The sequence below is a fragment of the Sorex araneus genome, chromosome 3 (genome assembly GCF_027595985.1).
Source record: "Sorex araneus isolate mSorAra2 chromosome 3, mSorAra2.pri, whole genome shotgun sequence".
NCBI lineage: Eukaryota > Metazoa > Chordata > Mammalia > Eulipotyphla > Soricidae > Sorex > Sorex araneus.
The window spans coordinates 169,481,662-169,508,460 of NC_073304.1; the positions used below are offsets into that span (position 1 = coordinate 169,481,662).

At 53.9% G+C, this 26,799-nt stretch overlaps 2 protein-coding genes across 2 annotated transcripts; both read right to left on the reverse strand.

Moving 5' to 3' along the window:
- Nucleotides 1–2,911: 2,911 nt before the first annotated feature.
- ZPR1 (ZPR1 zinc finger) lies at nucleotides 2,912–12,653 on the reverse strand. Its single transcript, XM_004604710.2, has 14 exons — nucleotides 12,444–12,653; nucleotides 12,200–12,361; nucleotides 11,320–11,410; nucleotides 10,938–11,008; nucleotides 10,399–10,485; nucleotides 10,150–10,272; nucleotides 9,774–9,821; nucleotides 9,319–9,385; nucleotides 8,898–8,968; nucleotides 7,203–7,292; nucleotides 6,711–6,821; nucleotides 5,374–5,460; nucleotides 4,478–4,543; nucleotides 2,912–3,464 (listed from the first exon to the last, which is right to left on the reverse strand). The coding sequence occupies exons 1-14, from the start codon at nucleotides 12,612–12,614 to the stop codon at nucleotides 3,330–3,332; spliced, it is 1,380 nt and encodes a 459-aa protein (XP_004604767.2). The 5' UTR covers nucleotides 12,615–12,653; the 3' UTR covers nucleotides 2,912–3,329.
- A 1,994-nt stretch (nucleotides 12,654–14,647) lies between these two features.
- Nucleotides 14,648–17,623, reverse strand: APOA5 (apolipoprotein A5). The gene is made up of 4 exons (XM_004605059.2): nucleotides 17,576–17,623; nucleotides 17,199–17,255; nucleotides 16,849–16,960; nucleotides 14,648–16,118 (listed from the first exon to the last, which is right to left on the reverse strand). Exons 2-4 carry the CDS (start codon nucleotides 17,245–17,247, stop codon nucleotides 15,221–15,223), a joined length of 1,059 nt encoding a protein of 352 aa, XP_004605116.2. The 5' UTR covers nucleotides 17,248–17,255; nucleotides 17,576–17,623; the 3' UTR covers nucleotides 14,648–15,220.
- Between the last annotated feature and the right edge of the window lie 9,176 nt (nucleotides 17,624–26,799).

Here is a 26,799-nt window from a genome sequence, read left to right on the forward strand (position 1 = left end):
CGCGGTGCTGCTGCTGCAGCGTCCGTGTGCATCCCTTCCCCCCCGCCCACCAGCACCCCGCGCCCCCACGCCACTGTCCAACGCTGTCCCAGCCATCTCGTGACAACCAGGACTCCAAACAGGGGCCCTGCCCCTGGCAGCTTCAGAAACTGTCATGTGGCGATCGAGGACTTAGGCCTGGAGCTGTGCCTTTGGGCCAGTGACTGAACAAAGTGGGGATAGTGATGGTACCTGACTCAGTAGTTGTTAGATCTATAAACAATATTCTGAAAAGCGCTTTGAACGGCATCTGGCACATACGCTTATTAAGATAAGTATGTATCTCGTCCATGTTTATTAGAATAAGTACGTGCGGGGCGACAGGTGAGGGCTCATAATTTTCCAAGTACCTTTCCAGGGAAGAAAGCAGGGATCCCAAACATAAGGTAATCACTATGAAAAAATGTGGAGGGTGCAAGAGGTAGTACAGGGTTGTTAAGGCACTTGCATCCCTCTGACCCTGGTTCAATCCCCAGCACTGACATGTGGTCAGTTTCTCCCATCCTATGGGGAGGGGTATACACGTATCTTAAATAAACCAGAAATACACCAGTTTGGAGATCACCGTCACCGTCATCCCATTGCTCATCAGTTTGTTCAAGCGGGTACCAGTAATGTCTCCATTGTGAGATTTGTTGTTTTTAGCATATCGAATACGCCAGGGGTAGCTCTGCCGTGGGCGTGGGGCAGAGGAATCAAAAGGGGGAGCGTTGGGGGGAGCTGAAGTGATAGCACAGCGGGTAGGGTATTTGCCTTGCACACAGCTGAAATAAATTAAGTCAGCCTTGTAGAGACATGTGGGACACATTCTCAATCTGATTCACCTCCATCTCTGAGGTGTGTGCACTGGTACACTGCGCTTCTTCCCTCTAGGAAGCCAGGGTTCTCTCTTGAACATCTGTCTGTCTGTCTGTCTGTCTTCTGTCATTCTGTGGGTTTTTCTCCCTCCATCTTTGTGTGTCTTGTTCGCTCTCTTTTTCTCACTATCTTTTCCTCTCTCCCTTGCTCACTTGCTCTCCTCTCCTACTCCACTAAATTTCTTTGAATGAAACTATTCAAATAAAACTATTTACTTTACTCTTTTGCCTCTTCTTGGAATTCTCTACTGCAAGGGAAGAAAACCTGAGCAGGGGTGAGGCTGACTTCCCTTTTCCTGCAAAGAGCAATCCTCACTCCTGCCCGAGTCCGTGCTCCCTGAGCACTCAGGGGGTGAGATCAGTTCCTGCACAGTGTGGACCAACGCATACCAGGTACAGCTTGTTGCTGCCTCTGCAGCTAGCTGTCCCTCCACCCCCATGAGTGCTCCCTTTGCTCCAAAAAGGTTATATCGGTTCTAAACCCTCCCAGGCACTTTCCCAGGTCACCAAGGTAGGACAAGCAGGAAGCTGGAGGCTCTCTTCTCTTGAGTCTACCTCACACCTGCCAACACCTGGTGAGACAGCCAGGAGTCAGGAGAGATGCAACATTATTTGTGAGTCTTCCAGGAAACCTGGAAAGATGCATAGTAATTACGTGGTTAGGAAGCGGTCACTGTAAGCACTGGCTCTCTGATGGTTGATGACACTGCCATTTCCCTGAACAAGTCAGCAAACACTTCCTAAAGTCAAGCAGCTGAGGGTTAGCAGAGGCACTACTCCCTGCAGTGGGCAATGGGAACTGACATTCCTCAGGTGTGCAAAGAAACATAATGACTCATACACAAACCACCACCATCACCAGGCTCACAGCTGCTGGTGTCCCCCCCAAAGTAGCAAGACTCCAAGTAGGAAAGAGCACTGAGAGAAGCTTTGGGAACAAATTAAGGGAGTTGGAGGCTGCAGATTGAACAGAGAAAGGCAGCGGTATAGTATCACTGGAGTCTCAGAAGGGCCAATCCGTTGCTCAAAGTGACAGAGAACAAGGACACTGAGCATGGTGACCCGGGAGAAGAGTTTAACACAGCAGCAGGGTGAAAAGCAGGGGCCACTAAATTATCTGAAATGAGGATGAAAGGGCTGTCATTGAGCCTCAACTGCCAGGAGGGCTTCACTGAATACCCTGCGGCCAGGACCAGGGGAGTCCTCACGGGCTTTGGTGCTACCCAGAGCACCAACGAGGGAGTCCGGGGCCTGGGCTCTAGGTGCACCCGCAAGCCTCTCCCTCTTTTTCTTTCAAAGTTTTTGAGTCACACTAGGCAATGCGCAGGTCACTCTTGCCTCTGCACTCAGGAATTACATTCCTGGCAGTGCTTGGGGGACCATATGGGATGCTGGGGATCGAAGCCAGTCTGGCAGAGGCAAGGCAAGTGCCCTCCCTGCTGTGCCATCTTCACACCCCCGCCCCCCTTCTCCCTGTGGCCTCTCCCTCTCTGGGCAAGCCTGCTCCCCCCAGGCACAATGGACAGAGGGGCAGCAAATCTCCAAGACCCCTCTAATCTCAGAACTGAGTGTCTGCTGACCCTCTGCTCGGAACACACACTCGCCAGCTGTTCCCGCTGTTTACTCCCTGCTTTGCCTGCATGTCCTGTGATCTCTGCACAAGACTTTGCCTGGAGCTGGCACACGACTGACCTGGGTTCAAGCCCTGAGTAGCCCTGCTTTATCCTACACTGCCCCGGCCACCATCAGCCACACCCTTTCAACTGTCACGGCTGTCACCTCCTCGAGGTGACACAGGACTAGCCCCTTTCCAGTTATACATGAGACTCTTCACATGCAGTTTCATCCTGCTCACTGTTCCGGGGCGTGCCTGGCACAAGGTCAGCACTCAGACATCTACCGGAGGGAGGAAGGTCAACTCCAACCTCCGACTTCCGGTAGCCTTGAGAAGAATTTCCTCCAGGCTGAATTTCGTCCAGGGACCAAATGTGGAACAAGCACACGGGATTCACAGGTGCGTGCTGCTGCTGTCACTTTAATGAGATCCCGGCCACCCTCAGTTCTGGAGTCCGGTGGTGTGGACGGTTGGGGTTTAACACACCCCCAACCAGCTCCCAAATTCCAAAGGGAATCGGCGCTGCTCCGTTCCAACTTCAGCGTGGTTACCCAGAGGACAGCGTGTGGTGGGAGGGGAAAGGAGGGACTGGGCAGGGATGGAGCGAGGATGACATGCCCCGTGGTTCACTTCCTGTTTCTTCCCAGGCCAATCGATGTAAAACCTCCAAGGAAAGTTCCAAGACACCTGAGGACTAGACTCAGACCGGAATGTTCCACTATGGACAAGGCCTGGTGGAGGGGGCGTGGCCTGTCTCTCTGACCCCTGCTGGTCTCCCTGTCCTCTGAGCCCTGGATGCTGGCCCAGTTCGGGTGCCGCTACCGCTGCGCGGCCTGGTCCGCCTCGTAGCCCTCCGTCTTCATGTCGTTCAGACCCAGCTCCTCGTTCTGGTCGAATGTACGTTGGTAGCGCTCCACCTTCATCTCGGGATCTGCTTCGGGGGCGTACACGTTCTGCCAGCCAAGAGCAGAGGGTCAGTGCCCGATTCACCCTGCTTTCCCCACACCTCCGCATCCCCACGGTCTTAGTGATGTGTCTGGGGGGTGGGGGTGGGGGAGGGGAGGGGAGTGGTGTGTGGGGGGGGGCGGCGCTCAACTTATGGGTAGTCAGGGGGTCCCAGGGGCAGAAGTGGGCCAGTGCGGCATCAGGCAGGATAGGGAAAGAGTCAACCTAATTTCTCTCTCTCTCTCTCTTTTGGCTTTTTGGGTCACACCCGGTGAGATGCACAGGTGCTACTCCTGGCTCTGAACTCAGAAATTACTTTTGGTGGTGCTTGGGGGACCATATGGGATGCTGGGAATCGAACCCGGGTCAGCCATGTGCAAGGCAAACGCCCTACTGGCTGTGCTATCGCTCCAGCCCCAGAGTCAGCCAAGTTTCTATCTGCGTCTTCTTCTTTTTTTTTTTTTTCTATCTGCGTCTTCTTATGAAGAACACAGTGATGGGACCAGTGGCGGGAAGCCTCCAACAGTTTTGCGTGGCCCTTACAATGGCTCCATAAACAGGAAAGCTATGGTCAAACACAAGAGTAGTTCCCTTCCCTTACGTGCTTAAAGCCTCTCGCCTCTCCCATCTGCGCCCTGAACAAACACAATTTCTCATTGCGTGGCCATGTTTGCAGACTAGGAAGTCTGTTCCAAGCAGCGACAGTGGGGTCACCATCAGCAGCACCACTGAACCCCTCAACCCCTGCAGAAGAAGCCACTGCTAGAACTTGGAAGACCGAGGCCACAGGAAGAAAGTGCTGAGGGGCTGACCTGGAAGAAAGCGCTGAGGGGGTGTTCTTTTTTCCTGACAACACGCTTACAATTCCTCCTGGCTTCCCTACTCTTCCCTCGTGTACCAATTCTACTAAGAGGCTTGCCGGCCAAGAGCCTCGATCTATCCGTTCCTGGGGAAACGATACACATTTGAGGCGGGCTGCAAGTTTATCTCCAGCCTGAAAGATCACGGAAGGTTTCCTCACCTGCAGGTAGCTGTTTCCTGCTGGGTCGTTCATGATCAAGTGAGCCTTCATGCTCCCCTCCAGGATCTAAAGGGGGCAGAACACATCAGGTCAACTGGACCGGCGCCAGAGAAGGGCCGGTGGCCACAGAGTTCAACCCGCTCAAGATACAATACAGGATCCCCCCAGAGTTTAAGAAGGGTGAGAAGAGGGGCCACACAAAGTGGAGAGCATCCCCAGCCAAGACCTTCAGAAAGCGGCCTGAGATTCAGATCTCAACTTCCACTCCCATCTGAAGTTAACAACTGCCCTTCGAACAGGGGGTTTCTCGGGAGCCACCACAGCACACTGTGGCCAGGGGGCTGGAGGGAACGGGAGTCAGGAGAGAGTCAAATGCACAGACATCCACCCACTCCACACCATCTCCCCGCTCACTCCCAACCCGGGTTCAGTCCCCGGCATCCCATTGGGTCCCCTGAGCGGGCCAGGAGTAATTCCTGAGTGCAGAGCTGGGAGTAACCCGTGAGCATTGTCCGGGGTGTCCAGAAAAACAATAAAAAAGAAAGAAGGATGACATGGATCTGAGCATAAATTCCCCACACCGATGGTCAGGTATCTCAAAGGTGCTAGGGGGGCTGGAGCGACAGCACAGTGGGTAGGGCATTTGCCTTGCACGCAGCCAATCCGGATTCAATCCCCAACATCCCATATGGTCTCCCGAGCACTGCCAGGAGTAATTCCTGAGTGCAGAGCCAGGAGTAACCCCTGTGCATGGCCGGGTGTGACCCAAAAAGCAAAAAAAAAAAAAAGAAAAGAAAAAAAAAAACACCAAAACTCCAAAGGTGCTAAGAACGGGGGCTGCTGCCCCATACCCAGGGAGCCCCAGACAGCACACTCTGACAAGCCAATCCGCTCACCTGGTCCAATTTCTGACTAAATTCCTGCAGTTTCTCCGCCCGGTCTGGATTGGAACTGTCACCCAGCGTGAAAGGATTCTTGGTCACCTGCAATAAATGATGTCCAAATGGTTTGGACCTTCTCCACTTTAGTCAAGCCTGACCATAACTCTGTGTGTGTGTGTGTGTGTGTGAGTGTGTGTGTGTGTGTGTGTGTGTGAGTGTGTGATTCTTGATCACCTGTAATAAATGATGTCCAAATGGTTTGGATCTTCTCCACTTTAGTCAAGCCTGACCATAACTCTGTGTGTGTGTGTGTGTGTGTGTGTGATTCTTGGTCACCTGTGATAAATGGTGTCCAAATGGTTAGGACCTTCTCCACTTTATTTATTTATTTTTTTTGCTTTTTTGGGTCACACCCGGCGATGCACAGGGGTTACTCCTGGCTCTGCACTCAGGAATTACCCCTGGCCGTGCTCAGGGGACCATATGGGATGCTGGGATTTGAACCCGGGTTGGGCGCGTACAAGGCAAACGCCCTACCCGCTGTGCTATCTCTCCAGCCCCCCTTCTCCACTTTAGTCAAGCCTGACCATAACTGTGTGTGTGTGTGTGTGTGTGTGTGTGTGATTCTTGGTCACCTATAATAAATTGTGTCCAAATGACTAGGACCTTCTCCACTTTAGTCAAGCCTGACCATAACTCTGTGTGTGTGTGTGTGTGTGTGTGTGTGTGTGTGTGTGTGTGTGTGTGTGTGTGTGTGTGATTCTTGGTCACCTGTAATAAATGGTGTCCAAATGGTTAGGACCTTCTCCACTTTAGTCAAGCCTGATCATAACTCTGTGTGTGTGTGTGTGTGTGTGTGTGTGTGTGTGTGTGTGTGTGTGTGTGTGTGTGTGTGTGTGTGTGTGTGTGTGTGTGTGTGTGTGTGTGTACACGCTACCCAATCACCTGGGGCCCAGTGAGCTCTAGCTTGAAGCCCATATGAAGAAATACCAAGTTAGGTCCAACTAACAAGAACCAAACACCAATCAACCGAGAATCAATTCAGAGAAAAGATTCACCGAGAGGAGACACGCATGTAAGGTGGGGAGCTTGAGAGCCTGGAAGGGACCCCACCTGCCAATTTCACAGTGAAACAAATAAATACACCCCCCTCCCCGCCCCCCCACCACTGCCACAATGCTCATCCGAGTTGGGGCTGGGAATTTTCACTCCCATGAGCCCATAAACTTACCATCCCGGACCAAAACACTCTTAAGTCTCAGCTTTAAGGCAAAGACACCCCCCACTCCACCCCCACCCCCACCCCAGGCAGCGAGTCAGTCCCAGTCCCGTCCCTGCCCTCAGAGTCTCACCAGCTCCCGGATGTCCTTCAGCAGCCCCTCCAGGGTGGTGAACTTGCCCCCCAGGACGGCCATGCCCAGCTCAAACTCCAGCTCTGGGATCTCCACACTACACGTCTCAGACTGCGAGGTGAGAGGGCCAGGCCAGCTGAGTCCAGGTCCCATCGTGTTCCCTCCGCCAGAACTCCTCCCCACGGGGACCAGGGGAGGCTCCAGCTGGCACAGGCCCACCCAGTCAGGGGTCCTGACTGCCAGGGCCCCGGTCAGCAGCAGCCCAGAGGGGGAGGGTGCCCTTTTGGACACGGGAACACAAAGAGCTGTCCTATTCTGAAGATTAGGGGGTGAGGGGGGGTTACCACAAAGACAATATGGAGTTTAAGGGTGTCTTCGCTTCTGCCCCGCCTACTAGGGGTCATCCTAGGTAGGAAAGAGGGGGCCCTCCCCACTCCCCGGGTACCAGAATGGTTGTTCTTATGAGCGGTCAGCCACCTTCCGGGAGGTTACCTTGAGGAGGTCTCGGGTCATATCCGAGGGGTCTGTGATGTGCAGGGTGATCTTTGTGCCCAAGGGCTCCACTGCGCCTCCCGACTTCACCTGTACAGGTGACCGTGGTCAGTCCAAGGCAGAGACGCCCAGGGTGGACGCAGACCTTCCGTCTGTTCAGCCACCTCCCAGGACAGAGCCTTCTAAAGCAGCAGCAACACAGGGACCCGAACGCAAATCCCCAAGAGCGGGCAGCAGCAGAGGGAACAACGCCAGTGTGTTTGCCAAAACACAGTCCACACAGCCAACAGGCTCGGAATCGACCTGCTGAAAAAACTCGACTCCTGGGGTTGAAAGGGACTTTGGAGAACTCAGCCCAGCCCTTTCGTCCCATGGGCTCCTCTGTAATATTTATCTTAAGAACTGATTAAGCAGGGGCAGAGACAGTCCAGTGTCTTGTAGGTAGCCGATCTGGGTTCAATCCTCGGCATCCCATATGGTTCCCGAGTGATTCCTGAGCACAAAGCCAGGAAGACAGGAAGAACCCCCTGGACATTGTCGGATGTGACCCGAAGATATATATATATATATATATAGATAGATAGATAGATAGATATTAAGCAGCACAGGACCAAGGAGTCTGTTCAAAGGGCTTTTGCCTGCAGGAGGCCCCGCACCACATGTCTCCTGAGCACAGAACTATGGAAGGGTAACCTCAAGCACTGCTGAGGAATTGCCCGGGATCAATCTCCAGCATCCCACAGGGTCCCCCAAGCCCACCAGGAATGATCCCTGAGTGCAAAGCCAGAAAGAAGCCCTGAGCACTGCCAAGTGTAGCTCAAAACCTATCGCTCTGTCTCTCTCGGTCTCTGTCTCTCTCTCTCTCTCTGTATATATATATATATATGTATATATATATATATATGTATATATATGTGTGTGTGTGTGTGTGTGTACACATACACACTATACTATATGTATATATATATATAGTATAACTATATATATATATTACCAGCTCCTGGCTAAAAACACTCAGGCTATGGCATTCTATAATTCTCCAAGCAGCATGCTCCATTTTCAAACAGCTCTGGGAAGGTCTGAGTCAAAACATGCCTTCAACTTCCACCCCTCTGAAGGGTAGGTCAAAGGACTGGAGAAGAGTACAGCAGGGAAGGCCTTTGCCTTGCACACAGCCAGCCTGGGTTCGATCCATCCCAGAGGGCCCTTCAAGTAGTTACCAGGAGTAACGACTGAGCACCACCAGGTGTGGCCCCCAAACCAAGAAAAATAAACAATTTTTCTTCCCTCCTGGGGTTGGAGAGAGAGTAGGGAGGGGCGCTTGCTCAGCAAATGGCCAACCCAGACACCCAAATGATGCCCTGCCGGGAGGGATGAGCTCCGCCTGGGCTTCGCCAGGAGTGACCCCTGAGTGGAGAGCCAGAGGAAGGCATGAGCACTGCCAAGCACCGCCCCAAAGGGAAAGGCAATAATAGCATCTCCCCTGCCTTCCCCACCATCAGCCTGGAACGCGAGGGAAACAAGCGGGTGCGTCAGACTCCTCCAGGAGGCTGACTCCCACCTTCCTCCCGGGCTCCTCATCCCTCTAGGCCTGGAAGGAAAACCGATGCCAGGTGCTTGCTGCCACCCCAGCCTCGGGCACTCAGGGCGGGCAGGCGTCAGCCAGCGTCCCTCCCCCTGGGCAGCGTCACTTGCCTCGTTGGTGCGATGGCCGCAGACCTCACAGTTGGTAGCCATGATGATGACCTCCTTAAAGTGTGGGATTTCTGGACGCAGTTAAGAAAATCTGCTTCCGGGGCAGCAAGATAACCCTCTGGGGAAGAGAGCCGTAAGCCCCAGGCACCGGGGCTGCAGGCAACTGAGGCACAAAGGCAGCTCAGTCATTCAGTCCTCCGAGGGGGCGAGAGCGCAGCACTGGGGAAACAAACACTCATGGCTCAAGTGGCCTTGGACTCGTAGCCGGACTCTGTTCTGGAGCCCAGAGTTGAGGGCAGTCTCCTCAGAGGCAGGCATCCGTCTCTGCCCTGGCCAGGACCGGGCGCCTTCCTCCAGGATGCTGCCCCCACGGCCTGAGTACAGCTGTGCACACAGTCATTCACGGCCCCACAAAAGATACGGACTAGCTTCATGTTGGTCTGAGCCGAAGCGTTGCACTCTGGGCAGTTTGTGTTGAACTGCAGCACCTGAAACGGAACCCCGGACAAGGGTGAGCCCACCGGGGCGGGTGCTCGGGCAAAAGACTATCAGTGGGGCCAGAGCGATAGGACAGCGGGGAGGGCATTTGCCTTGCACGCAGCTGACCCGAGTTCGATCCCCAGCATCCCATAATGGTCCCCCAAGCCCCACCAGGAATAATTCTTGAGTGCAGAGGCAGGAGTAACCCCTGAGCATCACTGGGTGTGACCCAACAAGCAAAAATAAATAAATTAAAAATTAAATTAAAAAACAAAGGCCGTCAGTGGACAGGCTGGCAGTCATACGGGTGGGTGGAGAGAAGACAGACAGGGAGCTACACGGGACCCGGCCCCCAGGGCCTGCTGCTGGCCCCACGGCGACGGGTGCAACACTCACTTCATTTCGGAGGTCTTCCTCTTCCGGCTTCCCTCCTGACGTATCTGCCTAAAGTCACAGAGAGGCAGATCACAAAGTGGTCTCGACATCGTGGTAAACTGCCCCCCGCCCCCCAGGCCCCAAGCAGCCTGCCCTGCGGGCTGGCTCACATGCCCATCGGGGACAAGAGAGCCAGAACGCCAGCCCCGGGCAAGGGCAGAGCAGAGCGGGACACAACCCCACAGCCACCGCTACCCTTTTATTCGACGCATATCCAAAGCGCCCGACGCAAGCCTGCTGGAGAACGAGTAGGCTGAGACCAGGAACCCAGGCGGCAACCCCCAAACGCAGTCCCACGCGATCTGGATGCAAGCCAAGTCTAGAATGTTCCACGTACCTGGAGCCCGAGCATCTCCTCCTGCTGCGGGGTCCGGTTATAGTGTGTGATCACCAGGGCATCGTCTTTGCGGGGAGCATGTGGGTTTTCCACAAAGCTGTTCCCCGAGGGATCATCGATGACCTAAAAAGGGGTGGGGAGGTGTTAGGACAAGAAATCCTCCACAATCCCTCACCGGCAGCAATGCAAAGACCCCGTTCTGGATGGCCTCCCCTCTCCCTAGGCCCTCCACGGCCCCGCGATTCTCACCAGAGTGAAAGGGGAGGCCAACTGCTTGAGCTCTTTCAGTTTGACAATAAACTCATCGATGCTTTTGGCCACGGCCGCTTCCTTGGCCTGCCATGAAGAAGGTAAAAGGCTTCGGTGCTTGCGCGCCTCACCCCTGAGACACTACCTCCCTCTCTGACCAGTAAGAACAGCGGCTAAGACTTCGCCAGAAGATGCAGCAGAGCCGGGAAACTAGCACAGCGGACTGGAAAAGCAAACCCTGAACACAGGAGTCCTGGGTTCACCTCCCAGCACTGCACGAGCCCCCAGCAGCAGCACGGATGCCCCTCTCACAATCCACCCCCCGAAGAGGTGGAAAGGAAAATCAGAATTCAGAAGCAATGCCACGATGCCCACGAGGCCTTCGGAGAGTGCCGGCTAGAACGCGAGCCATATCCTTCCTTCCCAGAGTTCTCTGCAGACATAGCTGGGCTACAACAGGAAGCTGAAACCCTCTCACCAGACACGCCCCGCAAGCCATTATTTTCTGGGCGGCGACACTCGAGACACCCCAAGCTCACCCTCCGGAGCGGCTGGTCCTGCTCCAGGCCAGAGATGGCGCGGCTGATCAATCCCTCCACCGTGGTCAGCGCTGGTGAAGAAACAGAAGTCAGGGAGGACTGGACGCTGCTCTCCAGGGCCTGTCTGAGCCTGGGCAGTTCACATGAACTCTCTGCACCCTCCTGTCCTCATCTGCCAAGGAGGTGGCCCCGAGCCAGCTTTCCCCACCTCTAATAACAGTGACGCAGAGCCTGTCCAGCACTCCCGAGGGTCTGCGAGAGGCTTCCCTCTCATGCGACATCAATAAAGGGCATGATGATCACAGGGCCAAACCCACACACAAGCCGCCAGAGATCCCGCCAGAAAGTCAGCGTCCCAACAGCCTGATGACCCAGGTCCTACCTCCCTTCTGGCTAAAGGCAGGAATTTCAAAATCCAGCTCGGGGATCCTCGTGGTGGCCGAATCTGTCTTCACTACTTCTCTGTTCATGTCCTGGGCACAGAGAGAAACGTTCAGCCCAGAGGGGCTGACTGCGGGGCCGTCTGCAGGCGGGCCCGCTCCGTCAGACTTCAGCCCCACGGTTTCTTCCTCCCCTTCCCACCTCCAACAGCCCAGTACCATTCTGCCCCTGCAATGAGGAGAGATGGTCTGAGCCAGCATTCGTTTTTCATTTGTATTTGTCCTTTCTTTCCTTTGACATGTGGGTCACTCTCAGGAGGGTGGGCTTCCTCCTGGCTCTACACTCACAGATCAGTCCTGGTGGTGCTGGATACCACATAAGGGATCCAGGATCAAACCGGGTCAGATGCGTGCAAGGCAAGCGTCTTACCAACAACCCCGTCTCTCCAGCCCCTTAATATCTAGGTTCATTGGGTACCCCCTGACACAATTTGCAAAGCGCTTCCCCCCACCCTCCCCACCCATCCTATCTCTGCTTAGCAGATGACCCCTGCCCCCACCATCTCACAAAGGAGGGAACCAAGACTTGGACACAGGAATTTTCTTTTTTCCTTTTTGGGTCACACCCGGCGATGCACAGGGGTTACTCCTGGCTCACGCACTCAGGAATTACCCCTGGCAGTGCTCAGGGGACTATATGGGATGCTGGGATTCGAACCGGGGTCAGCCCTGTACAAGGCAAACGCCCTCCCCGCTGTGCTATCGCTCCAGCCCCAGGACAGGGGAGTTTTCAAGCCGGCCCCAGCCGCCGGCGCCCGCGCGCGCACTCCAGTGCCCCGGCTTTCTCCAGCGAGCCTGGACACCTGTCAGGGGGCGCCTCACCTCCCGGCTCCTGACGGCCAGCGTGTAGCACACGCCCTGGTCCTGGATCCTGCCCGCCGACTGGATCTCCGTGTTGCTCCAGCCACAGTGCTCGCAGGAAAAGGAGCTGACGATGATCTCTCGGAAGAACGGCACTTTGGTGAGCAGGAGACGCGTCGTGCCCTGGGCGAGCGGCGGGGGACAGTGAGGGTCCCACTCCCAGCGCTGCTCAGCCCCGGGGTCTCCCCACGCGCCCCCGGCTCACATTGCGGTAGCAGTTCATGCACAGCGACTCGATCTCGGTGGGCTGCTGCTCCTCATCCTCGGCGCTGATCGGCTGGAACAGGCTCTTCGCGTGGGGCGCCGGGGCCCCGGCGGGCGAGGGGGCGGCGACGACCCCCGGGAGCCCCGACGCCGCTGCTTCCCCGGCCGCCATGGCAGCCACGCGCAGCGCCGGCCCCGACTTCCGACTTCCGGTCCCTGGTTGATCACGCCCCTTGCGTCACTTCCGCCAGCTGCCGACCACGCCCCCTCACAAAGCGGCTGCCCGCGCGGGGCGGGCGGGGTTCGTGCGCCGGCTGAGCCCGGCTTAGGTGCCAGCCTCTGCATTCCGTGGTCAGTTGCTCCCTTTACCAGGCTTTGCGGCCACCTCAGTTCTGACGTCACTTCCGCCAGGACGTCTCTTTGGGACCCCCGGCAGCTTTCGCTCCGCTTTGACGCAGAGTTCCAACCCCTGGTCCAGGGTAAGGTCTGCAAGAGCCTGTGCCCAGCGTCTCAGCCCAGGCCAGGGGCGCTTTGAGTGGGACTTTGTTTCAGCCCGCCCCAGGGCCTGCTCTGCTATCCCCTCCAGATGCCCCTCTCTCAGCCCCTCCTTCCAGTCAGTCCTCATTCTCTGCTTATCCTCATAAACATCAGCCCGAGTTCCAGCCTCATTTTTAAATTTTCTCTTCCTCCTCCCCCATCCCTTCCCTATTTAGCCTCGACTGACTCACTCTTCCCAGTCCCAACAAAAACACCTCTTGGGGGGCTGGGTGGATTTTCTTTTGCAGCATCTCTCTTCTCTGAGCACGGCCCTCCCAATCCTGTTGTAAACTTCAGGGCGTCAGGGGAGGGGGCCAGCCTGTGGACAGGACTCCAGATCCACCTGTGGCCACTTGCAGGGAGAGCAGGCAGGGGCTGTGCCAGGATAGGACATATCTAAATGAATGAGGTGTATTTTCCTTTTCCTTCCCTCCCTCCCTCCCACCCCCCAACACATACACACACACTCCCTATACGTCACTCCAATGTCGGAGTTCAGAGAACATCTAGGAGGAATGAAGGTGCCGACAGTAAATGCATATCCCGTGGTTGGGAGATTAAGACTCTGGGAATCTTGGTTTAGAGAGAGATCAATGGGCTGGAGTACATGCTTTGTGGGTGGCAGATCTATGTTCAAACACCAGGCGTGGCCCTCCCTCAACCCCCCCCCCCACATTGGAAACCTCAAGAAGACAAGGGGTCTGAAGAGAGAGTATAAGAGGTAGGGTGCTTTGCCTTGCATGCACCAAATCCCAGTCCAATCCCCAACACAATATATGGTCCCCCAAGGGGTCACCCTGAGCCCAGACCCAGCAATAGCTTTTGTGATGCAAAACTAAAAAATACATATATATATATATTTTTTTTAAAAAGTGGAGGAGCCAGACCAATAGTACTTGCCTTGCACCCACCCAATCTGGGTTTGATCCCTGGAATACTATACAGTCCCCTGAACACCCCCAGGGTTGATCCCTGAGTGCAGAGCCAAGAGTAAACCCTGAACACCACCAGGTGTGGCCAAAAAACAAAACAAAACAAAAAAGAGGATCAGTCATAAAAAAGAGGCTGTCCAGTGTGTGAAGCAGCGGGAACAATGGACTCAGGTCACCCAGAAAGGAGTACAGCACCCTGGGGGCAGCCCTCACTCTCCCTGGGGACAGCCCTCACTAGCTCTGGAGGGCCCCTTCACCCACTGGTCTGCCCAGAGCAGACCAGTGCCCAGCGTGACTGCAGAGAAAGGTCTGTCTGCCCCATGTCCAAGGGAGAAAGAGGACTGTCCCTTAACACAGAGCCCAGCCAGAGTCAGGGCCCTCTGACCGCCTGGACTGGAGCTGGGGGAAAAGCAGTTGAGGGCCCCAGTGGAACAGAGCCCTCTGGGGGACTGCAGGGATGTCCCTGCTTTCACGATAGGGTCCAAATGAGAGTCACACGAGGCAAGGAAGTGTCATTGTAAGCATCTATTTCCTCTGCTTCCAAGTCTAGCTTCCTCCTCCCTCCCCAGGTAGGAGGAGAGAGCTGGGGAGACACAGCAGGGTCCCCCAAGGGCACACAGGAAGCGCCCTCAGTCTAGAGCTGGCAGTTCCAGCCAGGGAGATTCTCACTGCACAATCCCCAGCATTAGGTACCCACTGGCCTCAGAGCCAGCAAGGAGAGACACAGACACACATCACATCACATCACATCACATGCTTTCCTGGTAGTATTTTCCTTCTTTCTCCCTCTTACTCCTCCAGCCAGGCAGAGCTGGGGAGACCAGAGCTGTCTTGGAGGGTCAGCTGACTGCTTGCAGCCGCCACCAGGTGGCCACAAGAGACTGGGCTGCCAGCCTCATGCCATGCAGAGGCCCTGTTACGGCACCATGGCAACGGGGCAGGTACATACAGGACTCCCAAGGAGGGTGCTTGTCTCCCTCTCATTCCCGCCACCCCACAGCGCCCCAGAGGCGGGGCGGGGCTCCTCCTGAGCGGTCCCAAATGAGCCCAGGAGGTTTGCAGAGGCCTGCGGCGTGTATTGCGTCTGGATGTGGGCAGGGGCAGGAGGCTGGCGCTGCCCGGGACAACAGCCCCTGCGGTGGCCTCTCTCTGCTGCGCAGGGCCCCTTCACCCTCTGCCCAGCGAGCCACCATCAAGGGCTGAGCTAGGGGCCCAGGTCCTGGGTGCCACCCTCCACCCACCCACCCACCCACACACACACACAGACCCCACCCAAGGAGCTGGGAAGTGAGCCTGGGCTAGGGACCCCTCAGGGCTGCCCCGGTGGGTGGAGCCGGTCCTCCAGGCCGTAGCTGATGTCCTCCCACAGGTCATCCAGACGCGCCTGCAGCTCTCTCCGTGCCTCGTCGCTGTCCCCGGCGGGGAAGTCGGGGACGAAGGCCCGGTGGCCCGGCGGGGGCGGCGCCAGCTGCTGCTGCACCTGCGCGGTCTCCTGGTCCAGGGCGCGGGTGAAGGCGGCGATCTGCAGGAAGGTGTCGTGGCGGAAGGCCTGCAGCTGCCGGCCCACCTCGGCAGACAGCTCCTGCGGGTCGCGGCCGGCGTCGGCGCGGGCGAAGGCGCCCAGCTCGTGGCGCAGCTGCTCCAGGTTGTGCCGGATGCGCGCGTGCAGCGCCTGGGCCTCGCGCGTGAGCTTGCGGGACAGCGCCTGCACGCAGCGGCCGAGGCGTGCGGGGCTGGCGTGGGCGGCGTGCGGGGCCACGCTGCGCTGCAGCTCCTGCACGTGGCGCCCGATGCCGCTCACCAGGCGCTCGGCGTAGGGGTGCACGAGCTCCTGCACGCGGCTCGTGTGCTGCACCACGCGGCCGGGCAGCTCCCACAGCCGGGCCTGGGCGTCGGCTCCCAGCAGGCGCAGCTGCTCCTGCAGCTCCTGGACGCGCAGGGCCACCTGCTCCATCAGCTCCACGGTGTAAGGCAGCAGCTGCCGCCGCAGGCCCTCCAGGTGCCAGCCCACGCGCTCGTGCGCCTCGGCCATGTAGGGCTCCAGGCGCGTCCTCACCTCCTCCAGCTCCTCCTGCAGCTGCTGCCTGACGGCCACCGGGTCGTGGGGGAGCCCCGGAGACTCCCTGCCCTGCCCACCCAGAGGACCCAACTTTTCCAGCAACGTGTCCACAGTGTTGAGGTCTTGCTCCAGGCTGTCCTTCAGGTTGCTGGGGGAGAGAGGAGGAAGGTCCCAGCGGTCAGACTGCAAAGCCCCCCATCTTCCTCCTGCCACCACCCCAAATAGTGACCCTGGTCCTCTGTGGAAACCATGGAAGACGGTGGCTCCAGAGCAGGGCTCTCGCCTTCCCGCAGGCAGGCACACTTGCTCCAATGCCCCTCACCCCCAGGTGGTCCCTTTCAACCTGGAGGCAGGGGGGGTCCTAAGTCCCGAGTCTCAGTGGGCAGCAAGTGGCTATAGAGAGGTGGTGGTCAGTGCTACTAGGGATGAAGGACTTGGGGGGCGGGCAGGGGTGTTGGGGTCACACCCATGGGTGCTCAGGGGCTATTTCTGGCTCTGTGTTCAGGTGTGAGCCCTGGTGGTGCTTGGGTGGGGGGGTCCACGTGCGGGGCTGGGGATTAAACTGGGGTCTGGGCGTGCAAGGCAAACGCCTTCACCCCTGTTCTATCTCTCTGGTTCCAAGAGGTCTTTTTGTTGTAGATGTTGTAAATTTATTTATGTAGTGCTGGGACTAGAACTCAAGTCCTGGGCATGCAACATAGTCTTCACTGCTGAGACATATCCGGGGTCCAGGTAGAGGGTTCGGGGGAGCCCAGGACCACCAGGGCTAGGGTTTGGGGGCAGTGAGAAGCAGAGGAGGGAGAAGTGAGAGGCAGGGCAGCATCCTGGGGTCCGGCCGTGCCCTCCCTCCACCCACACGGTTAGCCCTGGCCACTCACAGGGACTCCTGGGCCAGCTTCTGCTGCTGAGTCAGCTCCACTGTGCCTTTGTCCCCACTGCTCTGGCTGAAGTAGTCCCAGAACCCTTTTCGTGCCTGGGCAGCTGAAAACACTGTGGACAGGGATGAAACGATGAGGGGCTGGGTACACGCGAGCTCAGGCACATACACAGATGCACACATGCATGTGCATGCGTGACTGCATATATATATATACACATACATACTTGCACATGCAAACATACATACACACACAGGTACATACAAGCTCACACGGGTGCTCGCTCTCACGCACGCAGAGTGCACAGCCCCCCAAGGACACTACCGCATGTGTGGCAGGTGGGGACCCACCTGTGAGGAGGGCCAGCGCACAGGTCAGAGCGGCTGCCACATCCGCCATGACGACTCCTAAGGAGGCGAAGGGAGGCTGGTTAGAGGGTGGAAGCCACGGGGCCTGGATCAGGGGGCTGAGCTGGGACCCTCAGTCGGGGGTGGGGCTCCCTTTCCGCCTCCATCATGTCGCGTGGAGTGTGACTTGGCCCCTCGGGGCCCCAGAAGCAGTGCTCTAGGCCCCCTCTGCCCCCTCTTCCCTCAAGCACTTCTTTTCCCACTCCATCCCACCCCCATTTCATGGCTGGAAAAACTGAGGTCTCCCCAGGGATGGCTCAGGTGGTCCCAGAGTCTGTCATGGGGTCCCATTCCCACCCACCCACCCCTGTAATCCTCACCACTCCCTCCCCGCGATCTATGGCCTGGTGCCACCCGCACATGCCCAGCTGCTCACCTGCTCTGTTCTGGGCACAGAGACTGACTTTCTGCTTTATACCCCGGGGCCCGTGCCTCTGGCAGCGCTCGTCCTGAGCAAATACCACGTGGAGGGTCAAAGGATGGCCTCCACTGCCTCCCGGTTCTCACCTCCTGCCCTTTCCTGGCACCGAGTGGGTTAATGGTGCATCGGTCCACCCGGGAGGCTGCTCCGGGAGACAGGTGCGTGCTGGGGCTTACACCAGAGTGGGGCGGAACTGCTCACCCCATTTGTCCAAACCAGGATCCTCCCCTTCTCTGGCTAGCTGCCGGCCCACCAGCCTGTTTGCGAGGGGCTGAGGGGTCTGCTCTTACTCAACGGTGCAGGGCCACCGTGCCCCAGCCAGAGGGACAGTCCCTGCCAGCTGCCGGCGTGCCAGGAACAGCCTGAGCAGGGCTGCCTTAGGAGGGTTAAAGGCCCTCCTCCTTGATGAAATAACCCCAGAACAAGCAAGGAAGCCAGAGGAGGTGAGGAGGAGCTGGGGAAGGCACCTGGGCCAGGGGTTCCTTCCGGGGGAAACGCTGCTCTCCCCACCCAGGCTTGGAGGAGGAGGAGAAGGAGGCCCAGCGCAGAGACCCAGACCTTCTCTCATCACGCGCCCTCTCCATCTCCCTCTTGGTAATGGGGGACACACCTGGTGGCCAGGTAATTCCCCGCAACACTGCAGCATGCAAAGCCCGTGCTCCAGCCCTTTTGCTTTTCGTTCTGCGGCCACACCCTGAAGTGCTCAGGGATTACTCCCGGCGGGGCTCAAGGACCAGATGGGGTGTCAGGGATCAAACCTGGGTTGGCGGCGTGCAAGAGAAGCGCCCTGTGCTCTGTGCTATCACCCCGGCCCCACGCTCCAGTCCTTGAACGATCTCCAGGACCCTGACTCCAATGCACCATATTTCTAGCTCCTGACGGTTGCGTTTTGTTTTGGACAGCTCCTGCCTGCAGGTGTATTGATACAAACCGCACGGGCAGAGCCTCGAAGGGAGCAGCCTGGGCTGCTGGCCGTGGCTGGCTGACCGGAGCCTCTGACACAGCCTTAGTGGGGGCCCAGCATTCTGGGAGCTTGTGCTTGGGCTGGGGCTGCCGCGGCCAGGGGATCCTTGGTCCCGGGCTTTAGGTTTTGGCCGGCAGAGCTCAGAATTCCTGGCAGAACGAGCAGGAGCCCTTTCCCCAGGCTTGGCATGAGCCATGCAGGCAAGTCAGCTGAGCTGGCAGCTGCTTACCTCTAGGACATGGAGCCAGGGGTCTGCCTGGGATTCACCAGGGCCTTGAGAGTCTCACGGTTGGCCCGAAGCTTCTTCAGGTCCTTTTATCCTCTGCCTCTTGGCAGCTTCGTGGGTTCCTCCGGAATTTGGGGTCCACCCCTTTAAGGGGCTCACACCTCTGTGATCAGGGTTTCTGGGTGCCATTTTCAAGACCGGCATGGTTCTCGGACTTATCCATGTCTATACCTTGCCTGCTGCACCTTAGGTGCTGGGACCAGGAGGGAAAAATAAAACAACTTTTTTTGAGGGGGATTGTTTTGGGGTCACTGATAGGTGTCCAGGGGCTGCTCTGAGTTCTGTGTTTGGAGGCACTACTGAAGGTGCTTCGGGGACTGTGCGGTGCCAGGCACAGAATCCAGACTCCTATGTGCAAAGCTGTGCTCGAGCCCTTTGACCCCCAGCCCATCAACTCCTGATTCATGTTCTTCGGTCTAGCGTGTGTGTGTGTGTGTGTGTGTGTGTGTGTGTGTGTGTGTGTGTAAGACAGTTCTGAGGTTGAGTACAGGACATTACACATGCCACATGCCGCCTCCTTAGTTGATCTGGAGGAGAGAGATTTGTCTCTTGTCTCTCTTCTTGGTCACATTCACAGCCTCATGTCATAGCTTTTTAAATTATTTTGTTAAATTAAATTATTTTATTTTGGGGTCTCACCCAGTTGTGCTCAGAGCTTACAAGTCCTGACTCTGCATTCAGGAATCAATCCTAGTGAGGCTTGAGGGACCATTTAGGATTGGTTCAACCAGGAATTGAACCCAGGTTGGATGTGTGCAAGGCAAGCACTTTCACAGCTGCACTATCTCTCTGGCCCATATGTTGCAGCTTTTGTCCAAATTTCAGCATCTCTAAGTCCACCTTTCATCCAGCACAGGGAAGGAGAAGGGTGTGCTCCCTCCCTTAAGACATGTTCCAGAAATTGCACTCACCACTTCTACTGACATCCCATTGGCCACAGCATCGTCACATGGTTAGCATTAGCTGGAAAGGAGGATGTCACTGTCACTGTCATCCCGTTGCTCATCGATTTGTTCGAGTGGGCACTAGTAATGTCTCTCATTGTGAGACTTATTGTTACTGTTTTTGGCATATCCAATACGCCACGAGTAGCTTGCCAGGCTCTGCCGTGCGGGCGCAATACTCTCTGTAGCTTGCCGGGCTCTCTGAGAGGGGCAGAGGAATCAAACTCGGGTCGGCCACGTGAAAGGCGAACACCCTACGCGCTTGTGCTATCGCTCTGTAATTTTTATTCTGGCTCTGTAGTTTAAAATTTAAAAATAGGGGCTGGAGCGATAGCACAGCGGGTAGGGCGTTTGCCTTGCACGCGGTCGACCCGGGTTCGATTCCCAGCATCCCATATGGTCCCCTGAGCACCGCCAGGAGTGATTCCTGAGTGCATGAGCCAGGAGTAACTCCTGTGCATCGCCAGGTGTGACCCAAAAAAGCAAATAAATAAATAAATAAATAAAATTTAAAAATAATTTTAAACTACAATTATAAAAATGTAGTTTTGATATGCATACACACTACATTGAAGAGCGTGAAACAGGAGTTCATGGGGCTGGAGGTGGCTCAAAATATAGGGGTTTTTTTTTTCATTTTAACTGTCCTACCTATTCAGTCAGAGAGAAACAAATGGGGGCGGGAGGGATAGTACAGCGGGGAGGGCGCTCCCCTCTCACATGGCTGACCCAAGATTGATCCCCCAGCTTCCCACGTGGTTCCCTGAGCACTGCCAGGAGTAATTCTGGAGGACAGAGCCAGGAACAAACCCTGAGCATAGCCAGGTATGACCCCAATTGCCCCCAGCCCTCCACATTGCCACATTGCCAACAGAGAAGAACAAATGCCACAGTATCTAGCTCATGTTAGATCTAAAACAAACACGCAAAAGTACCCTGAACTCAGAGACACAGAAAATAGATGGCTGGTCACCGGCTGGTCACCTGGGATGGGGTGGGGCACTTCTGTGTCTGCATCGAATAATTCCAAGGATGTCATACATAGCACGAAGACTTGTGTTAAACAGCATTGGAGGATGTACTTGGGAGTTTCTGGGCTGAGGATATAGCTCAGGGGCAGAGCACTTGCCTCGTAGATGAGAGTACCGAAATTTCATTGCCAACATTGCAGGGTATGTGCTAAGGGGGGAAGAAAGTTGCTAAGAGGGTAGACCTTATCACCATCATCTTTATCATCGTATAGAATGACATGTATTTATTTTATTTTATTTTTTATTTTATTTATTATTATTATTATTATTAGTGAATCACCATGAGTTACAGTTACAAACTTATGAACTTTCATGTTTGCATTTTGTTCACCTCCCTCCACCAGTGCCCAGTCCCCTCCACCAGTGTTTCCAGAATCCCTCCGACCCTCCCACCCCACCCCACCCCACCCCACCTCTGTGGCAGGGCATTCCCTTTTGATCTCTCTCTCCTTTTGGGTGCTGTGGTTTGCAACAGAGGCACTGTGTGGCCATTGTGTTTGGTCTATATTCTATTTTCAGAGTGCATCTCCCATCCTGTGTGGGTCCTCAAACCACACTTTACCTGGTGTTCCCTTTTCTATGTGAGCTGCCCCTTCCTCCAGCATGTGGGGCCAGCTTCCAAGCCTTGGAGCCAACCTCCTGGTACTTATCTCTACTATTCTTGGGTGTTAGTCTCCCATTCTGTTATTTTATATTCCACAGATGAGCGCAATCTTTCTATGTCTGTCTCTCTCTTTCTGACTCATTTCACTTAGCATGATACTTCCCGTGTTGATCCACCTATATGCAGAGGTCATGACTTCATCTTTTCTAACAGCAGCATCGTATTCCATTGTGTAGATGTACCAAAGTTTCTTTAACCAGTCATCTGTTCTAGGGCACTCAGGTTTTTTCCAGATTCTGGCTATTATAAACAGAGCTGCAAGAATGACACGTATTTAATAATAAGTGCTTATCATAAGAAAAGTGCAGAGCCAGGAATAAGCCCCGAGCTTTATTTATACACACACACACACACATATATATATATAAAATTCTGTGATGATGGATGTTATCTAGACTTATTGTAGTGATCCTTTAGGAATAGATGCAAATATTAAAGCCTCATGTGACATGTCAATGAATGCTAATCATATTTCAATAAAAAGAAAAATAGATGAAAATATTTTCTAGCAGGGGCTGGAGCAAAATATAGCAGGTAAGGTGGTAAGTGGGTAAGATAGTACTTGCATGCTGCAGACCTGGGTTTAATCCCTGGCATCCCATGTGGTCCCCCTAGCACTGTCAGGAGTGCAGAGCTATGAGAAAACCCTGAGTATTGCCAGGTGTGCCCACCCATGCCCATTTTTTTAAATTAAAGAAAAATAAGTTTATTTCAGAGAACCACTCACAGACTCTCATGAAAGGGACTCTAAAGGATCTGGGAACAGAAACTGAAAAGGAGAAAAATACAAACAGAAGCAATGAAATTAGTCAGTGCTTAGGTGAACTGAAAAGCATAGTGGTTTTCTATGCATCTCTATATAATTATATTTGAAACATATGAAATTAGTATTTTTCTTTGTTTTTGTTTTGGGGTCACACTTGGCAATGCTCAGGGCTTATTCCCAACAATATACTCAGGGACCACTCTGGCAGGGCTTGGAGGACGACTTGAGTGCTGGGTATCAAACCTGGGTTGGCCACATGTAAGGCAAGCACCCTATCCGCTGTACTATCTCTCAGGCCAATGAAGTTAGTTTTTTTTTTCTTTTTTGGGTCACACCCGGCGATGCACAGGAGTTATTCCTGGCTTTGCACTCAGGAATCACTCCTGGCGATGCTCAGGGGACCATATGGGATGCTGGGAATTGAACCCGGGTCAGCCGAGTGCAAGGCAAATGCCCTACCCGCTATGCTATCACTCCAGCCCCTGAAATTAGATTTTTTATAAGTAAAAGTTGGCCAAGTATTTTCAATTACCTGTAGTTCAACCTAACACAAAGAATTTTTGATTGCTATTATTGTAGGGGTCACTTCCTTTGTGTGTGTGTATGTGTGTGTGTGTGTGTGTGTTGCAATGGAACGGGGGATCAAATTCAGGACCTCACATTTGCAAGGCAGATGCTCTATTCTTTTGAGCCACATCCCTCACCCATTAACATAAAAGACTTTTCTAGGTAGTTTGGCGTTATCATATTCACTGATGTGTTTTTAATCTTTTGAACTGTGCTTGCCACATGATGGGGGGTCTTGATAAATATATCTTGCTAAAGGGACTTCATAGGTGGCATAACAGAGAGTGAGAAACTAAGATATTAGACCAAAGTATCCTGGAAAATGGGCAAGGAGAGATCAAAGTTAGATCACCCTGCAATCTTTGCATTGCTCAGAAGGAAGAGAGGGATATTGATCATCTCCAGACTTCCTCACATCAAGCAGGAATATTGAGCTTTTGAGGATCACCCATTAGAAGAATACAAAGAACCGATGGCGTTCAAACTAGACAGGGGGTGAAACAAAGACTAAAAAACATCAAATTGACTCTGGTAAAGGATGGTGGATTGATCACCTACATTAGCTGCTGCTCGTTTCGGAAGTCCCAAGGAAATGGCACGAAAGTGCACTTTTCAAAAATGCATACGCGCACAAAGAGAACAGGACAGACCAAAGACATTGGGAAGCGTCAAAAACTTCCAGATGGTCAAATAGCTGTCATTGGACACCCTTGAGACAATGGAATTTAAAGCAGCACTGGAATCAATCCTTGGCTTGTAGTACTGAACCCCTAGGAACACACGCATTGGTAGCATCAGATTCTTCTGGAAGCAACAGTGATAGATGGCTAAAAGGGTGGCTGTTGGAATTGGAGACATGGTTACCCAGTTTGTCCTTTAAAAAGCTTTTTATTGTTGGAGCCGGAGCAATACACAGTCAGTAGGGCATTTGCCTTGCACGTGGCAGACCCAGGTTTGGTCCCCAGCATCCCATATTGTCCCCTGAGGAATACTTCCTGAGTGCAGAGCCAGGAGTAACCCCTGAGCATCGTTGGGTGTGGCCCCAAAGCCAAATTTAAATATAAATAAATAAAGGAAACTTTTCATTTATTTATTTATATTTTTATTTATTTCTTTATTTTTATTGAAACACCGTGAGAGCAGTTGCAAAGTTTTCGGTTTAAGTCTCAGTCATACAATGATGAAACACCTGACCCTTCACCACTGCACATTTTCCACCATCAAAAACCCCAGTATCCTCCCCCACCCATCCCACACCCTTTCCCTACCTGTGTGGGAGACGATTTCCACGTTACTCTCTCTCTCTACTTTGATTACATTCAACATTTCAATACCAAACCCACCATTGTTATTTGGGATTTTACCCCAACACTCAGATCTGCCGAAAAGGCAACATTAGACTATTTGTTTTCTATTGCTGGTTATAAATTGCATATGATGATGTGCACCCCCTATTGTGGCCACACTATTTTGGAATTCTGAAGTTTCAAATAATTAAATTTGAAGGGATTTCTGTCAAAAGCCGCTGTGTTCCGAGCTCTGTTCTGAGTCTCTGGGATCATGGCCGATAAGCAGCTCAATCGATCAGCAGCCAGAGGGCTCATTCGGGGTCTCGTAGAGGTAAGCCCAGGTGGAGGGCCAGCTCCGCTCCCATCCCATGAGGCCCCGCATTCCTCGTCACTTCGGGCCCCTCCCTGGCTGCCCCTAGGCCTCTGGAAGACGGCAGCGGCGACCGAGCCGCCAGGGAAAACAGGCCAAGGCACGAAACCCATTCCCACCTGGGGTGGCCCGGCGCCGGAAACCTAATGTGTAGTCCAGATGCATTTCTGCCCAAAGCCGCATGCTTGATATTCAGCAATACAATGATCGATCACCCATCCCTCCGCCAGTGCAAACCATCCACCACCAGTATCCCCATTATCCCTTGCTTTTCCATTTCAGACCTTATCCTGCCTCTATGGCAGACAATTGCTCAGATACTCTCTCTATTGTTCTGGGCATTATATTTTGCCTGGGTATTCCCACCACCATTCAAGCCTGCCTTCTAGGGGCAATGCTAGATCATCTATTTTCCATTGCTCACTTTGTATATCAGGAAAGGTTCGGAGAAATAGTCCCGGTCCCCACATACCAGAGCCAAGCTGGTAGAAGTTCATGGTTGCCGGGATTCCATCTGGAGAAGGCGGGGAGACTGCACCTGCTCCATCTGGGGCCTCCCGGTGATATCGGCTCGGTTTGGGGCCTGGAGCATTTTCTGGTGTTGTGGTGCCCACCGGCCAGGATTCTTCACTCAAGCTTTTTATTATTGCTTCATTTTTTCCCAGCCAAGACCAAATCAAGGCTTAAGCATTGCAGTTGGCTATTAAGTACTCTTTCATCTCTTCTGAACAAAAGACACAAAAGCTTTCCTGCTTTTGTTTTCTCCTCAAATAACATTAACTTTTTGGAAAGATCAAGTTATTTGTTTTGTAAAATATTCCATATTCTGGCTCTGGAACCATAGCACCATGGGTAGGATATTTGCCTAGCATGTGGTTTGATACCTGGCATCCCATATGGTCCCCTGAGAACTGCTGGGAGTGATCCCTGAGCACAGAGCCAGGAGTAAGCCCTGAGCACCCCCAGGTGTGGCCTCAAAGCAACAACAGCAACAAAGTAAAATTTAAAAGTCCTATGATATTGGGGAACAGTTTTCCCCCAATGTGCCTGGACACATTGAGTGCCGGTCATTACATTCATTTCTGTACCTCCTGTGTTTCCTGTAAACCATAATGGAGACTTCAGGGCTGAGTTATACTCAAGGTATGTTCAAGTATTTTTTGCAAGAGCACTTGGCAAGTAAGGCAGGGACACTACCCTATGTGGCATCAGGAGACACATGGCAACTGGTCTTCTGACAACTAGGGGGACCCAGAGTTTTATCCCTTGGTACAGTGGTCTGTAAGGTTACTACAAGATTGCTTGTTTGAAGAAGCACTGTGTGCGCACACGTGTGTGTGTGTGTGTGTGTGTGTGTGTGTGTGTGTGTTGCTAGTGATTGAATCCAGATCTTCTACATGAAGACATGAGCTCTGCCACTGAGGCACATCCTTGGCCCCAGATCACTCACTTGTAAAGGTGGGCCACCTGCTTTTCAAGTCTGCAAGAAGGGACCAGAGATCGCTCCCGGGGTAGAGCACATGCCTCCCTATGCAAAAGACCTGAATTTTATCCCTGGCAGTTTTATCCCCAGAGTTGTCTCTGAATATCCGTGGTGGCCCACCTGGCCCCCGAGCACTGCTGGGCCGGAGCAGAGAACCATCAGGTTTGCTCCCAGGGTCAAGAGCCACCAGTAGTGAGTGAATCCTTAGCATCAGCGCAGGTGACTCTTATCAAGAAAAAACTAAACATGGGGCTGGAGCAATAGTACAGCATGGAGGGCATTTGTGTGGTGTGCACCCAGCCTGGGTTCGATCTCCGGCATCTCATAGGGTCCCCTGAGCACTGCCAGGAGTGATTCTTGAGTGCAGAGTCAGGAGTAAGCCCTGAGCATCACCAGGTGTGATCCAAATTTAAAGAAAAGCTAAACAAGGATGGGGGGTGATAGTATGGTGGGTAGGGCATTTACCTTGCACACAACTGACCCAAGTTCAATCCCCAGCATCCCATATGGTCCCCGGAGCACCTCTAGGAGTGATTTAGAGTGCAGAGCCAGGAGTAACCCCCGAGCAACACCAGGTGTGCCCCCCACCCCCCAAAAAAAAACCTAAAATAAATACATATCAGCAAGTAACAGACTAATGATCTTATGATCCTTTAGTACCTATAATTCCTTGGACACTGGATCAATTTAGCACACATGCCAGATCTTTGCCTGAATTGATGAATGCATTGCAAAATGGTGATGGTCTTTTTTATTTTT